The sequence below is a fragment of the Chinchilla lanigera genome, unplaced genomic scaffold, assembly GCF_000276665.1.
Source record: "Chinchilla lanigera isolate Chin_1 unplaced genomic scaffold, ChiLan1.0 scaffold00360, whole genome shotgun sequence".
Taxonomy (NCBI): Eukaryota; Metazoa; Chordata; class Mammalia; order Rodentia; family Chinchillidae; genus Chinchilla; species Chinchilla lanigera.
In genome coordinates, this window is record NW_004955761.1 from 1 (window position 1) to 20,250 (window position 20,250).

General features: G+C 43.0%; 1 protein-coding gene across 1 annotated transcript; it reads right to left on the reverse strand.

Moving 5' to 3' along the window:
• Positions 1-1,437: 1,437 nt before the first annotated feature.
• Positions 1,438-19,347, reverse strand: LOC102004878 (transcription initiation factor TFIID subunit 3-like; the record flags this gene model as incomplete). The annotated part of the gene is given in 3 exon segments (XM_005415095.2): positions 1,438-3,252; positions 5,325-5,331; positions 19,316-19,347. Coding segments are annotated over 3 exon segments (1,854 nt in total), but the record flags the coding sequence as incomplete, so codon positions are not given.
• Between the last annotated feature and the right edge of the window lie 903 nt (positions 19,348-20,250).

Genomic DNA, 20,250 nt, shown 5'->3' on the forward strand with positions numbered 1-20,250 from the left:
TAACAACACACATTTCAAACTGGGAAGCGTATCTGTGCTATAAGTGACTGGCACTTGCTAGGGGTGACCATGACCCTGGACAAGTCATTCTCAGGGTCAGTTTCTCACATGTAAATACTGATGCCAGTACTGCTGGATCCAAGTCATAGGTATGTCCGGAGAAGAATGTAGAGTGTGTGCGAGTGCTTTAAAACCCAAGGAGTTGTAATAAGATAATGAAAATGATTTTTTAAAATGGAAATAGAAGTTGGATTTCTGTGTCTTGTTAACTTGCTCATGTTCAGTTATTTGACATCAAAATTTCCATTCTACTTTATGTTTCAGAAAAGCCAAGGATGACAAAGAATAAATTTAGGCAGAAAAATGTGAAAGGTTCCATCACTGTTGTCACCCAAACTAATTTTTCTAAGTAAGTCTGAAGGTAAAAATATCGCAAAACTACTACTAATAAATCTGCCGTATTCCTGGTACCAAAAAAACCCAAAATCTGCTATAGGTCCAAGGCACCATACTTAGCAAGTGGGAAAAATTACTGGGTATTCTCTGTTGTGAAGCTTAAACAAAGCATTGTTTCTAGAGGCCACGGAAGGACTCCTTGAGGAGCACTACGACGTCACATGAATACCGAGTCACTTCTGCAGAAAGCGGAAAAGGAATCTGTCAGCTAACCAGCTGCTCTAATAATCTCGCGTCATGGAGGGAGAGCAAAGCGGTAAGGGCAGAGGCCACACACTACGCCCACAGGGTCTAGGTCTTGGTTCCTACAAAAACATAGAATCTGATCCGTTTCTCTGGAAGGACAATGAACGTGGGATCCACTGACAGGGTAAAACATGTCAACTCCACTACGTGGAGTTGCTTTTGCTCACCTAAGACTGCTAGGTCAGCCCCGATGCTCGAGTTGGATATTCCAAACTAAGTTAGAGCAAAAAATGGGAGGAATAAGGTCTGTGCAGCAGACAGCCCTGTAACTCTAGATAAGCCAGTGGCTCTCCAGAAAGCTGACCTAGTAGTCCTTTCCTGGGCCTTGCTGTTCTCTTAAAGGAGGAACAGAGTTTCACGAGCTTAGAAAAATGGATGCTTTTTCTGGTATCTAATAGTAAGTATAAAATAGTACGTAGTAGACTTAATAATGAACAAAAATATCATGCATAAGTTAAGATTACAGATGTTAAAAACTTCCACAGGTTAAGAGAGTTAATAGTTTATAGTCTGTGATTAGATTCCTCCTAAGTTGTGCATTTCTAACATCTTTTAGTATACACGGGCTCGATGACAAGTTTATGGGTTTTAGAATGAAAATGGAGCCTGGAACCTCACCCGAACGTCTTCCCACCGCTTATTCACATCCGGAACACAGACATAACTGCTGTTTGTTCACCTGTGTTTCTCACTAGGACTTTGCTCAGCTAGTGTCGAAAAGGGTAAACTGCTTACTTTTTCATGCTTGTGCTTCTCCTTCTCTTTCTCTCTCTTCTCTCTCTCTTTCTTCTCTTTTTCTCTTTCCTTCTCTTTCTTCTCCTTTTCCTTTTCTTTCTCTTTCTTTTTCTTCTTCTCCTTTTTGTCTTTTTTCCGTTCTTTCTCCTTAGGTTTCTCTTTCTCCTCAAACAGCTTTTCCGGGAGCATGGGCGACAAGGCAGGCAGCAGGGAGGGGACCCTGACCGCCGCGGCGCGGCTGAACAGGGGCAGGGCCATGTCCTTGGGGGGCAGCACCAGTGCTGTTGGAGGCGCCTTCACCTTATCTTCCCGCCCTTTTTCTTTAGCCCTTTCTTTTTCTCTCTTATCTTTATCCTTTTTCCCTTTTTCCCTGTCTTTCTTCTTATCTTTATGCTTCTCCTTCTCCTTCCTCACAATTCCATCTTTCAATCTCACTTTTGCATCAACCTCTTCAAATTCTTTAATTTTAAACTTATAGGGATCCGAATCTTCATCTTTAAGAAACTCCTTCCACGGGTATTTTGTCTCCTTGCCAGCTTCCTTTTCTTTCTCTTTCACTTTATCCTTGTCTTTACCTTTTTCTTTGCTTTTGTCTTTTTCCCTCTCCTTATCTCTCTGCTTTTCTTTCTTTTTCAATTTAGTCTTTAGCTCTTTTTTCAACTTCTTCTTGACCTCCACAGAGGAAGGCGGCTTGGTTTTCTCCTCGTACACTTTGTGGAGCGGCTCAGGCGTGGGAGGGGACACTGAGGGCGAGGAGACGTACGGGAAGCTGGCGGGCGCACTGGAAGGGGTTGCCAGTTTGGCCTTCCGTACAACCTCGTCAATGGAGGCGTCCATTGTCCATGAGTTATCTGAGCTCGAAGTTCCACCTGAAAGAGGCAGAGGGGTGGACTTTGTGAAATTGTTCGAGGAAGTGGAAGCTTTTGGAGTGGTGCACTCCGAACCAGAAATTCTCTTAGGGCTGGTAAAAATGTCTCCCTCGGACTCCGACCCAGAAGAAAATTCAAAAGGATCTGGCTCCCGCTCCGCACAGGCGCGTGCAATCACAGCATTAATAGAGTCGTCAATTGTTTTATCAGTCACCACGGCCCTTTTCGGCTGAATCTCGTTGCTGGGTTTCCCCGCGTCAGGAGGAGCCTGCGTTTGCTTCCCGGGCACAGGCTCTTTGCTCATCTTTTCATTTACTGCAGCCGAAGGGGTCCTATTGGGCGTTTCGGGTCTAACCGGTAGCTGGGGAATATGAGTCACAGTCTTGGGGCTTTTGGGACTTTTGGGGCTCTTGGAACGTCCAGGTGATTTCTTCTCTTTGGATACAGTTTTTGGTGACCGAATAGGACTTCCGACTACTGCTGGTGATGGGGTAGTTTTAGGTGATTTAGTTTTCTGTCCTGGAGAAGTAGTTTTGGTCTTTGTTTTAGGTATAAATGCCTTTGTTTCCAGTGGTTTTGCAGTTGGAATTTGTGATTTTGCTACTGGCGCCAACATAGGCGGCTCAGGTGACGGAGGCGCCAGGTCAGCGCTGTCCTGCACGTGGACCGGAGAGAGCATCGGCGGAATCTTCTGCGTATTTATTGAGCTAAGTGGCTCTCGAGCTTCCAGCAGCACCACGTCTAGGGTGTCTCCTTTAGCGCTCAGCAGCCGCGGTCGCTTCATGGCAGGCATTTCTTCAGCTTCGGGGCTGTCCAATGGTCTCTTACCCAGGAAATTCTCATCGTTAATAATCTCCTCCTCCTCCAACTCATCATCTTCCTCCAGGGGAACCTGCATGGCCTCTGCGGACGTGCCCCCATCAGTGGGTACCTGCTCCTCTTCTTCCTCTGGTAAAGGGAGAGAAAGGAAGGATTATTAGAATGTAATGAAAGCTTAGAAATAAACGTAATTCTCCACACAGAATTTCTGGAAAGAAAACTGCTGAGCAGGCACAGAGTACAGCAGTTACGCGTTCAAGGGTCTCTTCGACCTCTGTGCCGTCCTGCTTTGGGGCAGGCACTCAGTGACCGCGCGTGCACGACAGGGCCAGGGGCTCTTCCGGGGGCCTGGTCCCAACCTCGGGGTCTGCACCCTGCAAAGCACTCCCACTGTCTTCTCCTCCTTAGTTAATTTTTTTTCCTGACCTGAGTAAATTCTGTCTGTTTCCATGTTGGTCCTGTGTGTCTCTCTCTTTCCCTCCCTTCCTGTCTTCCAGAAATCAAGAGATGGTTTATTATGTGACTACTAACCCTCCAAAATGAGAGAAAGGTAGATTCTTTTAGGGCTTTTGTAAAATTTCGGTTCCCTGGACACAATTCTTATTGTACTTATCATGTTTCTGTATTTGGTTTCAAAATGTGAAAAATCCCACGTAACTACACCTAGCCACGTTTTGGTACCACCAGGGCGATGGGCCTCAGGCAATCTCTCAGTCTCTGAGTCTGTGTCCTGACGTTTAAAAAGGACTGTTACTTGCCCTGCTCACTTCACTGAGTAGTTGTAAGATCGTATTATTTACTTTTACATAAATTAATCATATAACGAAAATGAGAAAGGCTGAAAGAGTTACAGGAATAATTCACGACCTACAAGAGTTCACAGTTTCTTGCGGGAGAAGAACATATGCGTGCTGCACACAGAGAGTGATTAGGGCCAGAGACAGACGAGGTGCCTCAGCGTTCAAAGGAGGAGCAGATCACTGCAGTGTCCAGAACAAGGGAAAGCTTTAGTAACTATGGCGTGCTTCGAGTATCTGGAGCTGGGGGCGGCGTGAAGTTTGGGAAAAGCACTGGACGTAGATCACAGGAAGTGTGTAATAACTGTCTAGAAAGTGGCGTGTAAGACAGGACCCAATAGTAAGGAAGTGTAGTAAAATTGTGTCTAGGTCCTACGACTCTGAATTCCAGAAGGAAGTGCCCTCTATTCCACAGGTAGCCCAGTGAAGCTTTTGGGTAATGGAGAGAAGGGGACCTGTTAGAAAGACCACACGGGCAGGAGCATGTACTTTGCGTGGACTGGGACGGGAGGGAACAGATCCTGAAGAGAAGGACAGGCGAAGGGCTACTGAGATGGTGTAGGGAAGAGGCAAGAAGACTCTCAACGTGAACAGTGGTAACAAATAGGAAGCAACAGAGGTAAATGATATTTTGAAAATACAACAGACAGAATCTAATGAATGATCAGGTATAAGTAAAGGAAGGATTCAAATACAATTTAAGGCTTTGGGGCTAGTGAGTGATAAAGGTAGTCATTAATGGAAATAGAAACAAAGAAACAGAAGACAATGATTATTAGCTCAATTTCTAGGCCAGGAGTTTGATGAACATTTAGTTATTGATGTCAAGTAGGCACTACAACCATAATACTGAAGTTCAGAAAACAGGCCACAGTGTGTGAGAGAAAAACCTTTTTTGAGATCACTGAAATCACCAGAATGAGTATATATGTAAGGGTAAAGTGAGAGACAGCAGGTTCATGAGGAACATCCACCTGCAAAGACAGGAGGAGGAATAACTAGAGGAAAATATGGAGGATTAAGCAGCAGAGGCCAAAGGAGCAAGAGTTGTAAAAAGGAAGCCTAGTAAAGGAAGTCAGCTTTCTAGGCCCGCGAGACGGGAGGTGGACAGCGAAGGTCACGCTATGCAAGCAGCGGCGGTGCCTGGCAGTGGGTATGGTGACGTACGGGAGAGCACTCTGCCCAGCGGAGAGAACGGCGCAAGTGCAGCGCGTGCCCGCTACCAGCACTTGATAATGACACGACCTTCATCCAGCGCCCGAGGCAGAAACGCGGGCGTCCCTCCAGGCTACCCTTCCCACCTCCGCTCCAACTCTGCAGTGTGGACACAGTTTTGTGCTGTTTCCTCGAACGTGCTTTCCCATGACTGCTGTCTTCTTCGTTCCAGGACAATCCTCAGCGCCTCTTCTCTGCACAGCAGCAACACCTTCAAACCAGCTCCTGTTTCCAGGCCTCCTCAGAACCCTCTTTTTCCTCGCCTCAGGTGATCTTCCGAATACAGAAATCAGAGTGTGTGGCTTCCCATCTTAAAACTCTTCATGGTCCCATCAGAAGTGATCTGCAAAGGGCATCACCTTGGAGCCTGAGGGTTTTATGGGTCCCCTTCGGAGGCTACGGCACAGTACAGACATGGTCTCTTGTGTTTTATGAAGTAGAAGAGTTACCTATAGGGTTCCTTACCTCTAAAGTTGTCTGTTTTATACACTGAGCTCCCACAAAAGCTTTGTTGTGAGGCTAAAGCATGGTTGAACATCACTACTCTAAGCAATAGCAGCCCACCTTCCCTGGCACGGCTGGTAAAGGCGCCCCATAACCCCGCTCGCTAAGTGACCTCATCCCTCACAGGGGCCCCAGTGCACCACTCACTCCAGCCACACATACAGGCTGTGTCACCTTCTGCGCCCCGCACGCGAAACTCCCGCTGCCTGGAATGTCTCTGCCCCTCTGACACCTGGTGACTGTTTCTTCTGAGACTCACCAAATGCTGCTATTCTTCTAATACTTTTTCTTAACAACAAGGAACGGCTACTCACACGTTGGACTCTACATGCAATAAAGAAAGCCTAGAACAGTGGTGGTGAACCTTTCAGAGACCGACTGACAAACTGCAACCTAAAACCCACTCATTTATCGCAAAGCACCAACACTGCAATTAAACCTGAACGCTGAGGTTTTACTTTAGAAAAAACAAATCTACATTAACATCTTGTCTTAAAAGAAAAACACAATAGCATGTGTGCCATAGATTCACCACCACTGGGCCAGAATATTTACTATTTGCCCCTTTCCTGTCCTAGACAAACCATGTTCAGATCATTTAACTCCTTCTCTCCTCCCTCTTAGAAGAATGACAGGAGGGACTTAGAATCTGCTCCACTGCTAATAGGTAAACAGACAAAAATCAGAAAGAAGACAGCTTTAGGATATTCTCCAAGTGACTAAAACTTTTAGAACACTTATTAGTGTCATATTTTAAAATTTTAAAGAGACTTTTCTTACTGTAGAGAGGACCATAAATCCCAGGGATGTCAAAGCAGGAAAGGTTTTGCCCCAGACAGTATAACAGGCCTGTAGAATATGTTAACATGTGCTTTGTCTCCTAAATCTGGAGGCCAGTTTGGGCGTGGATTAGTTCTGGGAGTCAGTCCTCTTGAGAGCACTTCAGCAAGGACGTGGGAGAGCAGAGTAAAGTTGCTTTGGCACAAGTGGCTCCTGGAGAGAGCACGCCCTGGATTAGACAGTGCTAGTTCCTCTAGATGGAAGGCCTGTTTTAGAATAAATCAGAACTTAAAAATTAATGTTTTCTGCACCATATGTATGAAACTGAGTTATTTTACTATTGTGAAGGTTAGAACTGGTAAGATGGCTACCAGACAAATAACTGAACTGACGTATGTAAAAGTAAATAAATATTTAAAAAATCTACCAGTTGCTTTTTCCATTTTGGTTTTTAACTATATTTGTAGGTGGTTTGCTTGTATTACAGCTTAACATAAGTGATCTTATACTATCATGTTTGGTGGCTTCTTTGATTCAACATTATACCTTGTGAGATTCATCCAAGTTGATACACTTTTACTGTTGTTGAAATGTGCAACACTTGCAAATCATCCTAATCCAGGCATCCTTCTCCAGGCAGGGAAGTTTTCCACTTCAATGAATATATTTTGTTTTAGAAATATTACCAACTTAAAACAAATAAATACAATTGATCTAGCTTATGCCTACTCAAGTGGAAACTTGGCAGATGGTTATGCATGAGTTTCTGGCTTTTTATTGCCTGGATAATTTTAATTCTATGTTCTAAGTTTGCAATAAGATAAATATATTATAGCTACTGGATGACTTGCCCTTTACTTTGTGTAAAGGTTAATTTCTGATTGACAAGATTGGACTGCAATAAAGTATTCTTTGCAGGCATGTGTGTAATGAGCATCATTTACTAAAATTATCTATAAAATATCCTGTTTTAATATTTTCCTATAGTCTTCTATGGAAATAGTTTTATTATTATAAAATTGCATAATTTTCAACAGAAGTATAATACAATATCTGACATAATTTCTACTATTTCAATGCTCTGAAAGCAGAAGAATCTTTTGAATATATGTGATTAACAAGTATTGCAGAAAACAAGAAAATGGGTTTTCAGTTACTAGATTTTAAGCAAGTTCTTCAGCTTCGTAGAGCTCTTCTCTCTCAACTCAGCAAATGTGGACAAGATCATCATTCATAGTAAGAACACAGTGAAATTTAATCACAGAAGTACAGAAATTTCTAAGTAACAGTACTAGTCAGTAACAGAGATATCTCATACAGTTAACCCGCAATCTTTTTCAAGAAGATTAGAAAAGAAAAGCTCTTTTCCCTACTACACTGTAAAACCATGTAACAGCAGCACATGTTCAGTAAATCAGCACCTATGGGTCAGGAGAGACACCACCTCAGCCATCTGTGCCAGTAACTATTCTGCAATGACGGTGGGCCAGTTGCTGGGGAGACTTCTTTTCTTGGCAGTACTGGAACTGAACCCAGGGCCTTTGCACTGACCCACCAAATCCCCAGGCCCTTTTAAAACTTTTTACCTCTTAAGTCTTGTTAATCACTAAATTCCCCAGGCTGGCCTGGAACTTGCAATCTTTCTTCCTCAGCCGCCCAGAGTGCTAAGATTACAGGCACACACCACCAATTCCAGCAAACCTTTTGTTTTTTTTTTGAAAGATACTAGATGTTTTAGTAAGAGGGAATGAGTTCTAGATAAGTATTAATAGTTCTGTTATTAAAGGTGGAGCCAGGAATTATGAAACCAGTCTTCTTTTCTGCTTGTGTTAAAATGTGGCTAAAGTTAAGTGATACTGACCTTATTTGTTTTTTCCTGTGAGAACTGATTTAAAATTATGATATTTGATTGTCATTCATCAAAGAATACCAAGGGGAAAAAAAAAAAGACACTTAACAGCTGCCACAATAAGAAGGGATTTTTCTTTCTACCAAACGTTTCCTCATATAGGGTGCTATGGGTTGGATCTCAGATGTCCACCAAAGGACACGTGATTTTTTTGTTTTGTTTTGTTTTGTTTTTGTCTTTTTGAAACAGGGATTTGCTCTGCAGTCCAGGCTGGCCTTGAGCTCACTTTGTAGCCCAGACTGGTCTCAAACTCACAACGATCCTCCTGCCTCAGCCTCCCAAGTGCTGGGATTACAGACGTGCGCTCCCATGCGCGGCCAAGAGGACATGTCTTAAGCGCCTGGTTTCCAGCTTGGTGCTATTGGGAACTGGTGGAACTTGTAAGCAGCGGGCCAGAGGTAGGTTTTTAAGTCACTGTGGGGAGGGGACGTGGGGCTCCAGTCTCTGCTATTTTCTTTCCGAGAGGAGCTGCTTCAGTGTACTGCGTGCACCCACCCACGTGCTACTCTGTTATAGGCCCCCAGCAACAGGGCCGACCAAATGAACAGAAACCTCTAAAACCATGCACCAAATACATACATACACACGTATGTAATTTTACTGCAAGTTTTTGGAAACTGTTTGAGAATAACTTACAGATACAGTCCTCTATCCTAACTATGTCAGTGTACATGACTACAGAATAACAGGAAAATTCTCCTTTAATCACATGAAAATCCCCAAATATATCCATATTCATGTCTGTCTTTTAAAAATTTCAAAAGTGCTGATGAGGGCAGAACACCATAAAGTCCGCCCCAATTTTCCATTAATGACACAAACAAATAATCCACACTCCCTACTTCCCTGAGGAATAATGAGAAAAACATGCTTCTTAACCAAACTTCTCAAACAAAAACAAAACAAGGCAGTGAGGTCCGAACATACCACAAGGATTTGGGGGAGGTTAATTCTAAGCTACTATAAATATTGACTTAGAGCAAAATATCTTTTAACTAGAATGGTAAAGGCCTTTAAAGAAACCCTATAATCTAAAACGCTTATAGACATCAGGAAAAAAGGAAATGATTTGCACATGGCATGAAAGCTTTCTGTCTCACTGACTGCACAGATGCACGCCGCTCTGCAGGTCAGTGGCATGTTCTCAAACTAAGCATAACAAACGCTTCCATTTTTAAACTTTAAAAAAGAAAATAAAACGCTATTTGCATATATTTCACTCAAATAAAGTTAGATTTATAACAATTTAAAAGAATACACATGCAGACATGAATTTCTACAATGACACTAACTTCACCATCTTCCCAACGGTCTATGCACACCACTGCTCTTTATAGTCAATGCCTCTGTTACAAAAGGGTTATATAAAATGCGCATTTTCCCCAACACTAGTCTTGCTATTAGGTTCTATTTACTGTAATCAGTTCCCTGAAGTGACTCAAGGCTACTGGCTCACCTCTGCCCACTCATTCACTCACTGTGAATAGGCTCTAGGGTTAGGAACTCTTACTGAAGATGTCTCGTGGCTGGTGGATCAGGTGGGGGGCAGCGTACCCGTACTGAGGAATATGAGGGCAGAAGCGAGAAAGGACTCCTAGGATCCATACCAGTCACCATCTACTCAGCCATCTCCGCAGACCTAAGTTTCTCATCTACAAAATCTAGGTACTGACATCTCATTTTAATCTTTGCAAAATTACCATACACATGGGACGATCTAAAGGGCAGGACAGAACTAGTTTTGCTCCTGAACATCCCACTGAAAAACATGCCATAGTGCTTGGAATTCTGATCCATTTAGTTTGTATCTCTGGATAATGGTAGTGTCTTCAAGATGTTATTTCCAAATATGTTTAAGACAGTGAAGCACAGGATACTGCCAGGAAGGTCCGGGTCAGGCTTGGGTGGGACACGCTGTTGGAAGCAGCAGAAGCCAGGCACAGCTGGCAAACAACAGGTACACAGAGAGCGAATGCCTGGTTAGGAAAGGAGACAACCGTCATCCCCTCCAACATTTTATCTTTTAGTTCTAAATGAAGCTCAAACAATTTAATTCTACCTTCATCAACTTATAAAATATTTTAAGCCGTCCTGTCTGTAATAGAAATCAGATTCTCACCACACAGAGCGGCATGTGTAAGTGGGTGTGCATTTTAAAAAAAAATAAACCTATATACTCAAGAAAATAAAATTCCTAGCAAAGACAAGACCATTAGGTAATGACAATTCATATAGAACAACCGATCAATAACACAATAAATTAATAGTAAAGTGAAGGTGATGTGTTATAAATACCTATATACACACTGACCTGTAAAAAAGCACTATTTCACTAACAGTCTGCACAATAAAAAACTAAAATGCTATATAAGCAAGCGAACCTGAAATGACACCTAGTATTATAAATGGCCTAATCTATATGTTAATACTGTTGTATCACATAAGTGCAGCAAGACGAAGATAACAATACGACTTGGGGTTTCTATGGCTACATCCTGGGCTAACGTGCTGGCAAGGGCTGGCTGCTGACACCACACGAGCTTCTGAGTGCTTCTTTTTGGTTATTTATGATATGATTTATGATAACGACAACATCTCCTATTTTCTCTCCTCCTCAGATACAATAAATTGCTATCGTTAATCACCCTTCTCAGTTCAACTACGATTACAATTGTATAATAGAGCTTAGCTATGGTAATACTGTGGATTTTTTTTACAAGAATAAATACAAGCAGATCTCTTCCGACAATGTCAATATATCTAATATTTTAATCATCTTCCTTTAAGTGTTTTAGAACAAATTCTGTTACAACTAAGATTTCACAGCCATGACTGTACGCCCTTGGTGCAAATCAAATTTATAATCAAGAACCACATGTTCACAAATCACTACTACTGTCATTTTCTTAAACTTATTACAACACTGAGGCTGTGCACAGGATATAGTTTCTTCTCTAAAATAAACAACAGGGGTTGTTTTTTCTGTTATTGATAAAACTAATTTTATTGCTGCTCCCTTTGCCCCAGAATAAGGAAAATCAGCTATTAATCTATTAGAAGGCAAAACAGTAGAGAAAATAAAAACCTTGTAATCACACAGACGTGTGTGACCCACCTCTGTCAACTACTGGCTATGTAGTTGCTTAATCGTTTGGAACCTCAATGTCCTTTTATGCCAATGTGGGTTAACAGGAAGTACTACTTCTTCGACTGTGGAATAACACTAAGACAGAATGTACAAAGAACTCAGCAAAATGCTGAAGACTCGAGTCAGACTGTAAAAAAGGAATTCGTTTTCTCCCCACACCTACGGTCTTTTCAAGGGGCTGGTACAGCTCTGAGCAAGAGGCTGAGGCCCTGGAATGCGGGGAGCTGTTCTGCCTGCTTGGCCAGGGCCTGACATGGGCCTGTGACATAAGCGGAAGTTTGAAGGCATCTGCACACTGCCTCTTACCCTCTTCCCGCTCTGGGAAAATACCCCGGGTCTCGGACTGAGCCCAGGTCAGCCTGCTGGAGGGTAGGGAGGGTGCAGGCCAGAGTCATTTCAAGGCATCGAGCATGTAAGTGGGGCCATTCACCACCAGCCGGTGGCAGACACATGAATGCGCCCAACCACAGAAGCGCATGGCTAAGCCACCCAAAATGTCAACTCAGAACTGTGAACTAATAAATAACTGCTGTTTTAAATCACTAAATTTTTGAGTAGGCTGCTATACAGCAATAGGTCATGTATTCACATATATATGCACAACTAGCTCTTGTTAGCTGTAGCAGCTGTAAGCGTCCATGAACACTGAACTGTGCATGCTGAACCACTGTTCCCAGGGGAAATGCAGGGTTAGGTTCCTGTGAGCCTCTGCTCATAACACTTTAATCAAATGACCAACACATAACCTTGAAAGATACCTTCTTCAGTATCTATAGGTGATTCATGCATTTGGAACTATCAGCTAACCGTAATTTAACTCAGGCCTGAAGGAAGCCTATGCTATATACATACTTTCTTTGTTAAGCACATCACAGCCTCTTGTGCTTCAGAGCAGTAGATAGCATTGTGAAATTTTAACTATAAAATCATGCACAAAAGGCACAAATCCGTAGAAAGTATACTCCTACCCAGACCATGAAAACAACACTTGTTTCCAAACAGAGGCAGGGTACCACCTTATTCAGGCTCATGTCAGGGAACATGAACAATGATTGGCCCCATTGTATGCCAATCAGCACAGGTACTCCAATGAATGCAGAAGTGCCCAAGCAAGCTGGGGTTACAGGCACCCATCCGTGAGCAGTTCTGTGGATATAAACTCATTGAGTACTTTTATGGATTAATGATGTAAAATAAAAGATTTTACTTAAAAGTAATTTCAGTTCTTCAAAGTATTTCATGAAAAGTGTAAATCTGCTTTATGAATTAAAACATTCTCCTGGGTGTGGTGGCGCACACCTGTAATCCCAGCTCTTGGAAGGCTGAGACAGGACGACTACTGTGAGTTTGAGGCCAGCTGGGCCACATGATGAGCTCAAGGTCAGCCTAGACTACATAGAGTGAGACCCTGTCTCAGAAAAAGAAAAAAAATTAAGACATTGTGACTATAATCTGGTATATATTTTTCCCAAATCCAAACAGGGACATGTTTGAGTTTAATTCAAAGAACTAGCCTTGTGCAGAACACGCTGCTCAAACCTCACGACCTTTCCCTGAAGTTCTGGAACACGCCAAGGTCTTTCCCTTGTTAAGGTCTTTATGCTCACATATCCTGACATCCTTCCACAGAATATGCTTCCCTCAGGTGTGCTTCCCCCCTCGTCCTGTAAAGCTCAAGCCTAACACTCTTTCAAAGACGCAGTCTCTGGCCACTTACTCTACAGACGAAGAATAAAGAATCACAATTTGCAATTATGCCCGAGCCTCTTTCCCCAGCTAAGCCTCACTGAGACGGGAGCTGGGTTTACCTGCAGCTTTGAACCGTTACAGGCTGATGATGAATACAGATGGCCCTGACTTATGGCGGTTTGACTTGTCTTTCAGCCTTATGCTAGTGTGAAAATGATATTCATTATGTAGCAGCAGACTTTGTTTTTGTTTGTTTACTTGTTATCTTTCTGAGACAGGGTCTCACTTTGCAGTTCAGCCTGGCTTTGAATCACTTTGTAGCCCAGGCTGGTTTCAAACTCACAACGATCTGCTTGCCCCAGCCTCCCAAGTGCTGGGATTACAGGTGTGCACCACCATGCCCGGCCAGCAACAGGACTTTGAATTTTAAAGTTTCATCTTTCCCAGGCTAGTGATATTCTCCAAGAAACTCAGGGGTAAGTAAACGAGAGATTTCTACTCTGGTGAATTTTACTAGTGGGGAAAAAAGGCAACACATTAGCACAAAGGATAATTCACAGTGATTTAGTGTTAGGAAGACAAAAAAGGATACCTTGTGTGGAGAGCGAAAAGGCTACTGACGAAGACCTGACACTGGGGCCTGGGCCGGAAGAAAGATCCAGTCACGTGACAACGCTCTGAACAAACATTTCAAGAAAAAAAAGGGACCAAGGCAAAGGCTGTGCTAGAGAACCCTCTCTGCTGCTGGGCGGAGGGAGGGGCAGCTGGAGTGGGCTGTGGGCACGGGGTAGAAAGGCCCACAGGCAGCCGAGGCCTGCACTCTGCCCGGGGCACTGAGAGAATCCAAGGCCTGCGCCAGCAGGGCAGCCTGACTGCAAGAAGAGACCCAGGAACTCAGGGAGAGAAAGGCAAGGAGAGGTCTTCAGATATTTCCTCTGTGGATAAACAAGATAAGCCCTACACAAGACAAACAAAAGAACAGAAAAATAACAGTTCTTTATTTCATAAAAGGAAAAAGGTCAGTAATATGAAGCCTCGGACGATTGGGTCAGCGGCGTTAAAACAACCATACCAACAGGAAATCAATTATTACATGAAAAGACACAGGCACACACATTCACTAAGCAAGCATGATGTGCGTTGCAGTCTGTTAACCCTGCAGAGGCCAGAGGCCGCGGCTCGGAAGAACGCACACCGAGAAAGGCTGTTCATCTTTGGGCCGAAGCCCAAGTCCACTGTGTATATTCCCACACAAACACAAATAGAAGTTACATCTACATTTATGCTGTTTGATGCTGTATTTTTAATTGCACATACTCATAGGCACATAGTAATATATATGTTCTGAACCAAATCTTTATTCTAATTTAAGATTGTCCCGTGCTTTAAATGACCTTGACAAAATTCAGGAGGCAAAAAGAAATCTCAAGACCTGGGGCTCTAAAGCTATTTTAGAATTAACTCTGAATAATTGTCCCACAATATGAGTTTCCTGATTAATTGCTTAAGATAAGGTCTCCTTTTCGTTGTGGCCTCCAGTGGCTCCCTCTCGTTCCCATAATCACTTTTGTCTCATTCTTCTAAACCCTGGAAGGCTAAGAGAAAAATCAGAGATATACCAATTCCATTACTTGAGGATTAGCTAAGAGATAACCCTGTGTATTCCATTACTGACCATTATTTGAGTAATTATTCAATAACTAGAGTACATTTGAAAGATGCACTAATTGTTTTCTGAGGCTCACTCTGGCTTTATATCAAAAAAAGTTAAAAATGTTACATCCTTTAACACTGCAATTCTACATCTGGGTTACATGAGAAAATGTAGTAACTTTTACCATATTTTATTTTTCTTTGATTTTTCTCCCCCCTAAGGAAAGGTAAAAGCTTAAAAACAATAGTTAAAGATCTTACCGACTAACTAGAAAATTAGGACTCTATTTTTGACCAGATTTGTGTAAGAGTCAAATTTCTGCATAATTTAGATAGAAAACTGGCAGGGGTGGCTGTTCCATCTAATTTCTGCAAAATTAGTATTCAGCTACCTGAGATTTTGGCAGTATTCCAGCATGTTTATCCAAGGCAGTAAGTAGAGAGAAATAAAAGAAAATTGACAATCATGCCTAAACAAGTTAGTTTCTCTACCTCTACTCCACTTCCTGCAACACACTCTCTCTCTCTAAGCAATGAGTGAATAATTTCAAAAGTACACTTCATAAATGGATTCATGGGTTTGCTTTCTTCTTCTTATGCGTATCAACTGCAGATAGAACAAGAAAAGTCCCTCCTTTTTCAACATACAGAGAACCCTAGGATGATAAGCTGACTCAAACTTGGCCTACTAGAGAGTAATGATTTTTTTTTAAAAAAGACTCTTATCCTCCAAATAAAGTAAAGCAGTTAAATCAGTTATTGACTATCTGTGCTCACAGATGGAAATGACAGTGATGATACTTCTAAATTCATTCATAATTGCTTCACAATACTCCCTTAAAAAGCTGAAAATACACATAACCAGTATTTTCTTACTTAGCTCCTCCTAGAACTGTGTTTAGCTGGCACTAAAGGAAAAGCCAAGAGGCACAAGTCATGCACTTAATATTTATTGAGCAACGATTACTTAGTATGTCTTGAGCTTAGACAAAACCAAAGAGTATTTATTGTTCAAGCTCATATCAACTTCCTATCTAGCAGTGTCCAAGTTTGGTGGAAACAGGTGGGAAAAAACAGACACCGAAGCATGGTGTATGGTTCGGAAGCCAGGGAGAAAATGCCAGCGAGAAAGGGGCTTCCACTCACTCAGTAACATTTGCGGGGTGCTAGGCCCAAAGAACTCAGATATGAAAAGGCCTTGAAAATGTTTCTACACAAGAAATTTACAAATCAGAAACAAATGTATCAACTAATATGTGACTGAAGTAATAAGGAGTAAGCACAGTAAAAAGTTATCTTAGAAATAAATTGTAAAAGCAGCACAACCTACCAGAAAAATAAACCACATAATGTAATTTTAGATTATCCAGTAGCCATGCTGAAATACTAAGAAACAGGTGAAACTTATTCAATAATATATTAACTCAATACACCAACAATATTACTTCAACATGTAATCAATATAAAAATAATTAGAGATTTACTTTCTTTTCATAGTAAGCTTCTGAAATCTGAGGTGTGTTCATACTTACAGTGTATGCAAAATTCTGAGTTTTGAAAATACTTGATTTATATGTAGGTTTCATAAAATTTATAGTTGAGAAAAGTAATCCACATACCCAAGATGTTCCAAATATACTTAAAAGTTTTTCAACAATAAGTACATTGTTCGTTTTAAATTTAAATTTATAATATAAGAAAGAAGAAATAACGTGAAGACCTTGGTGGCTTGGAGGAGCACTTTTCAAGCACATCAGACGCACTGTGGCTCCTGGCTGCCATGCAGGAGCGCAGGTCAGGGCCTCCATCAGGACAACTTAGGCTAGAGACGTGGAGAAGACTTGGAGGCAGGAACAAGAAATCATCAAAAAGCCAATGAAAGACTGGATGCAACTGAGAGAAGAGGGCAGCAGCAGTAGCAGCAACAGGTGCAGAAAAAGTATACAAAGGGGAGAAGATCAAGAGATAATGAACACTTATTCACTGTCTATGGTCTACTAGTCACCAGCAACAAAATGCTAGTGACAGGGTGATTCAGAAACGTGGTATTCTAGAACCCTAATCTATGGTTCCCAAATAGCAGTGTCTTAGGCTTCAAGCAGGTATCATTTTTTGTTTTGTGAGGCAGTGTCTCATTATGTAGTACAGATGAGCCTCAAACTCACAGCAATCCTCCCGCCTCAGCCTCCTGAATGCTGGGAGTACAGGTGTGCGCCACCACGCCCCGCAGGAGTGAGTTTTAAATCCTCTCTGCTCATGTGCCCACTTCTCAGATGAGCCAACTTTGCTGTGTTCTCCTTTTGGCTGACAGAAAGCAGCGGCTAAGTATGTGGCTTGGGAGTCGCACGGTGTGACCATTCAAGTCATGCCTTCACCACGTGATGGCTGTGCAAACCTGGGGTGCTCCCTCAGCCTCATCTGTAAAAATGGGTGTGATGGTTTAGCTGTACAATGTCCCTCCAAGTCTCTTGCATTCCGAGGTAGGCCATTTAAGAGGACTGCAGCATGAGTGATGGATCCACTTGAGTCCAGGGCTACACTGGCTGTGAGTGGGTGGGGACTGGCGGGGAAAGGTGTCGCTGGGCTGGGCCTTTGGAGGGCGCCCCCCTCCTCTCTCCGCTTGCTGGCTGCCACGGGGAGCGGCGTCCCTCTGCCCTGCTCTTCCCCCCGCTTCTGCCTGGGAGCTGCACAGAGTGCCCAGCAGGCGCACCGGGCCACCAGGAATGGCGGCACCTGGCTCACCTGAACGAGCAAGTTCACAATAGCCGATGACTCGGGAAGCAACTTCTGGGGAGCCAACCAAAGTGAACACCAAGAGCCAGGGGTGGTGGTGCACGCCTGGAATCCCAGCACTTCCGAAGCTGAAGGACTACTCGGAGTTTAAGGCCAGCCTGAAGTACACAGTGAAAGCCTATCTTCAAAAAAAAAAGAGAAGCTGAGTGGTCAACAGCTGAGGAGAGAGAACGACTACACGGGAACCTCACAGTGCAAGTGTGATAGGCGGTCAAATTCTCATGAAGAACCTAAGCTCCACACAGGCAACCCAAGGCTGGTTCTTCTTCTTCATTTTTCCTGCGGGGATGGGGGCGTTGTTCGAGACAGGGCCTCACTACATAGTTCAGCTGGCCTTGAGCTCACTATTTAACCCAGGCTGGCCTTGAACTCCTGCTGATCCTCCTACCTCAGCTTCTCAAGTGCTGGGATTACAGGTGTTTGCCACTACATCTGGTGACCCAAGGCTGATTCTGCCTGCAAATGTGATTCTTTTTTTCCTTTAGTCTATATGATATTTTTAAATATTTTGAATTAGCTACCAAGAATCCAGACACTATTAAAAAAACTTAAAAATCTAAATTTGTATTAAAACGTGAGATCTAGAGCCCTATGCCTACATTTCCACGAGGTTCTGATGAGCGGCTGCTCACATGCACTTCACTCTCACCTTATCCCCGAACTTTTCCTGGGGTCTGCGTTTGCAACCCCCACGGGACAGTGGGAACCAGACCTACCCAGGGCTCCCTCAGTCAGCAGAGACCTGGTGCTTGGTTGGATTCAGCAAAGTCTTGTCTAGGAAACGCCAGCAATGTTGCCTTTTTAGAAAAGCAAAGCTTAGTGTTTTACAGGGACATCAGCAAGAACGTGTTACGTACTGTTACTACATGAAGCAGTATCATATAAATATGCAAATACATTTAAAAATGTTTTGACTGAAAATAATATAATTGTCAGGTGAAAAAAAACCCCTGGAGCTACTACAGATAAGCCCTATAAATACGCCCATGAAATGCAATTGAAGCAGATGGGTTAAAATTACTTGATAAAATATTTACCTTAAGTGTCTTTTCAGAGAAGTAGTATTTTTATACTCATTCTATATGGGAAGCCCTACTAAAAACTACAAAAGGGAATTTATACATTGTCAGAGGACTGCCAGATTGGTTCTCAAAGAGAAATTTCTTCTAAATCACAGTAATATGAACATAACTAATAGAACATTATAGAACTTAATAAAAATGTCAAACTGTCAGCTCTTGAAATACAACTGAAGTGGAACCATACGATATTCCATTTGTGAAGCAAGAAACTGACCTCAGAACAAATATTCCTGACTCCTTGAAGTTGTATTAAATTTGACACTTTGGGGGGAAATGACAAGTAACTGAAATAGACCTATTAGAATCAAAATGCTCCAAAGTAATATTGTACTTAATGTAAGAAAGTAGGAACACAGTGCCAGGCTCAGCACACGGCTGCCTGTCCCCTCTGCGGCTTGACGTGTGTCCAGTGTTCCCACGACATCCATGACCGTAAGAACCCAGCTGCTTCATCCAACCGCTTGCTTTCCCTCAGCACTGCCGTCCGGCTCAATTAAACACGTCCTGTACCTGGCGATGGCTTGAGAACGCGCTGCTTTCCAGGCCTAATGGAAACCAATTGGAGGAAAGGTATTTTGCAGCACCTTGCACATCTGCAGCAGGTAGGCTCCCCGGGACACTCAGAAGACAACGAGACAACGGCGGCATCGAATCAGATGAGAGAGACTTTGTGTCGTCAAGTTGTTCAAAGAGCACCTTACCCTGAGCACTCACCTCACTGACCCCTCGGCGCTTTCCTAGCTGGCCTGCCCAGCACTCACCTGAAGTGTCTCCCCAGGGCTCCTTCTAATGTCCCCACCACTAACTACAGTCTCCACCCAGCTCCCCTCATCCAGCAGTGACCGCTGTTCACCTTTCTCTTTCTTGACATTCTCTCCTATTATTTCGCTCAAAGTTCAATTCAGCAAATATTCAATGTATGGATACTCAATGCCAAGCAGTAAAAGGAGTAAGACAGAGAAGAAAGACATTCCACTTGTCAGTGAGCTCTGTCTAACAGACAAAACCTGGGCCACTCTGCAAGATCGAGCCTCCTCCAGGACTGTACTCTGATGGGCATTTCTCAGTGACTCCTGTTCTGCCTACTGAACTACGGAAGGGTTTCTCACTGCCAGCCGACACTTTTAGTTCTCTACAGTACAGTGTTAACTGACTTTTACTTTTCTTTCCCTGTCTTCCCCTCATTCTAGCAGCACTAGACCATTTACTTCAACAACTCATGAGCTATGTACTTCTGTGACTCCAGTTATATTATCCCTTGAGGAATGCTTTTCTATATATACCTGCTCACCAAACTCTTATTTATTTTATAAGTATCCCAAATAATACTCCCTTCATGAAACTCTGACCTCAGTCAGCTCTGAGCTTCCCAGTTCCCAAATCCCCACACTAGCTCCTAACTTTATGGGACTACGTACACTCACTGTGCTCCATATACAGTTACTTGACTCATCAATGACTAGGAAACTGCAAGGCTGTCAAAAGCATGGACTGGGGCTGGAGATTTAGCTCAGCGGCACAGCACCTGCCTGACAAGCGCAAGGCTGTGAGTTCG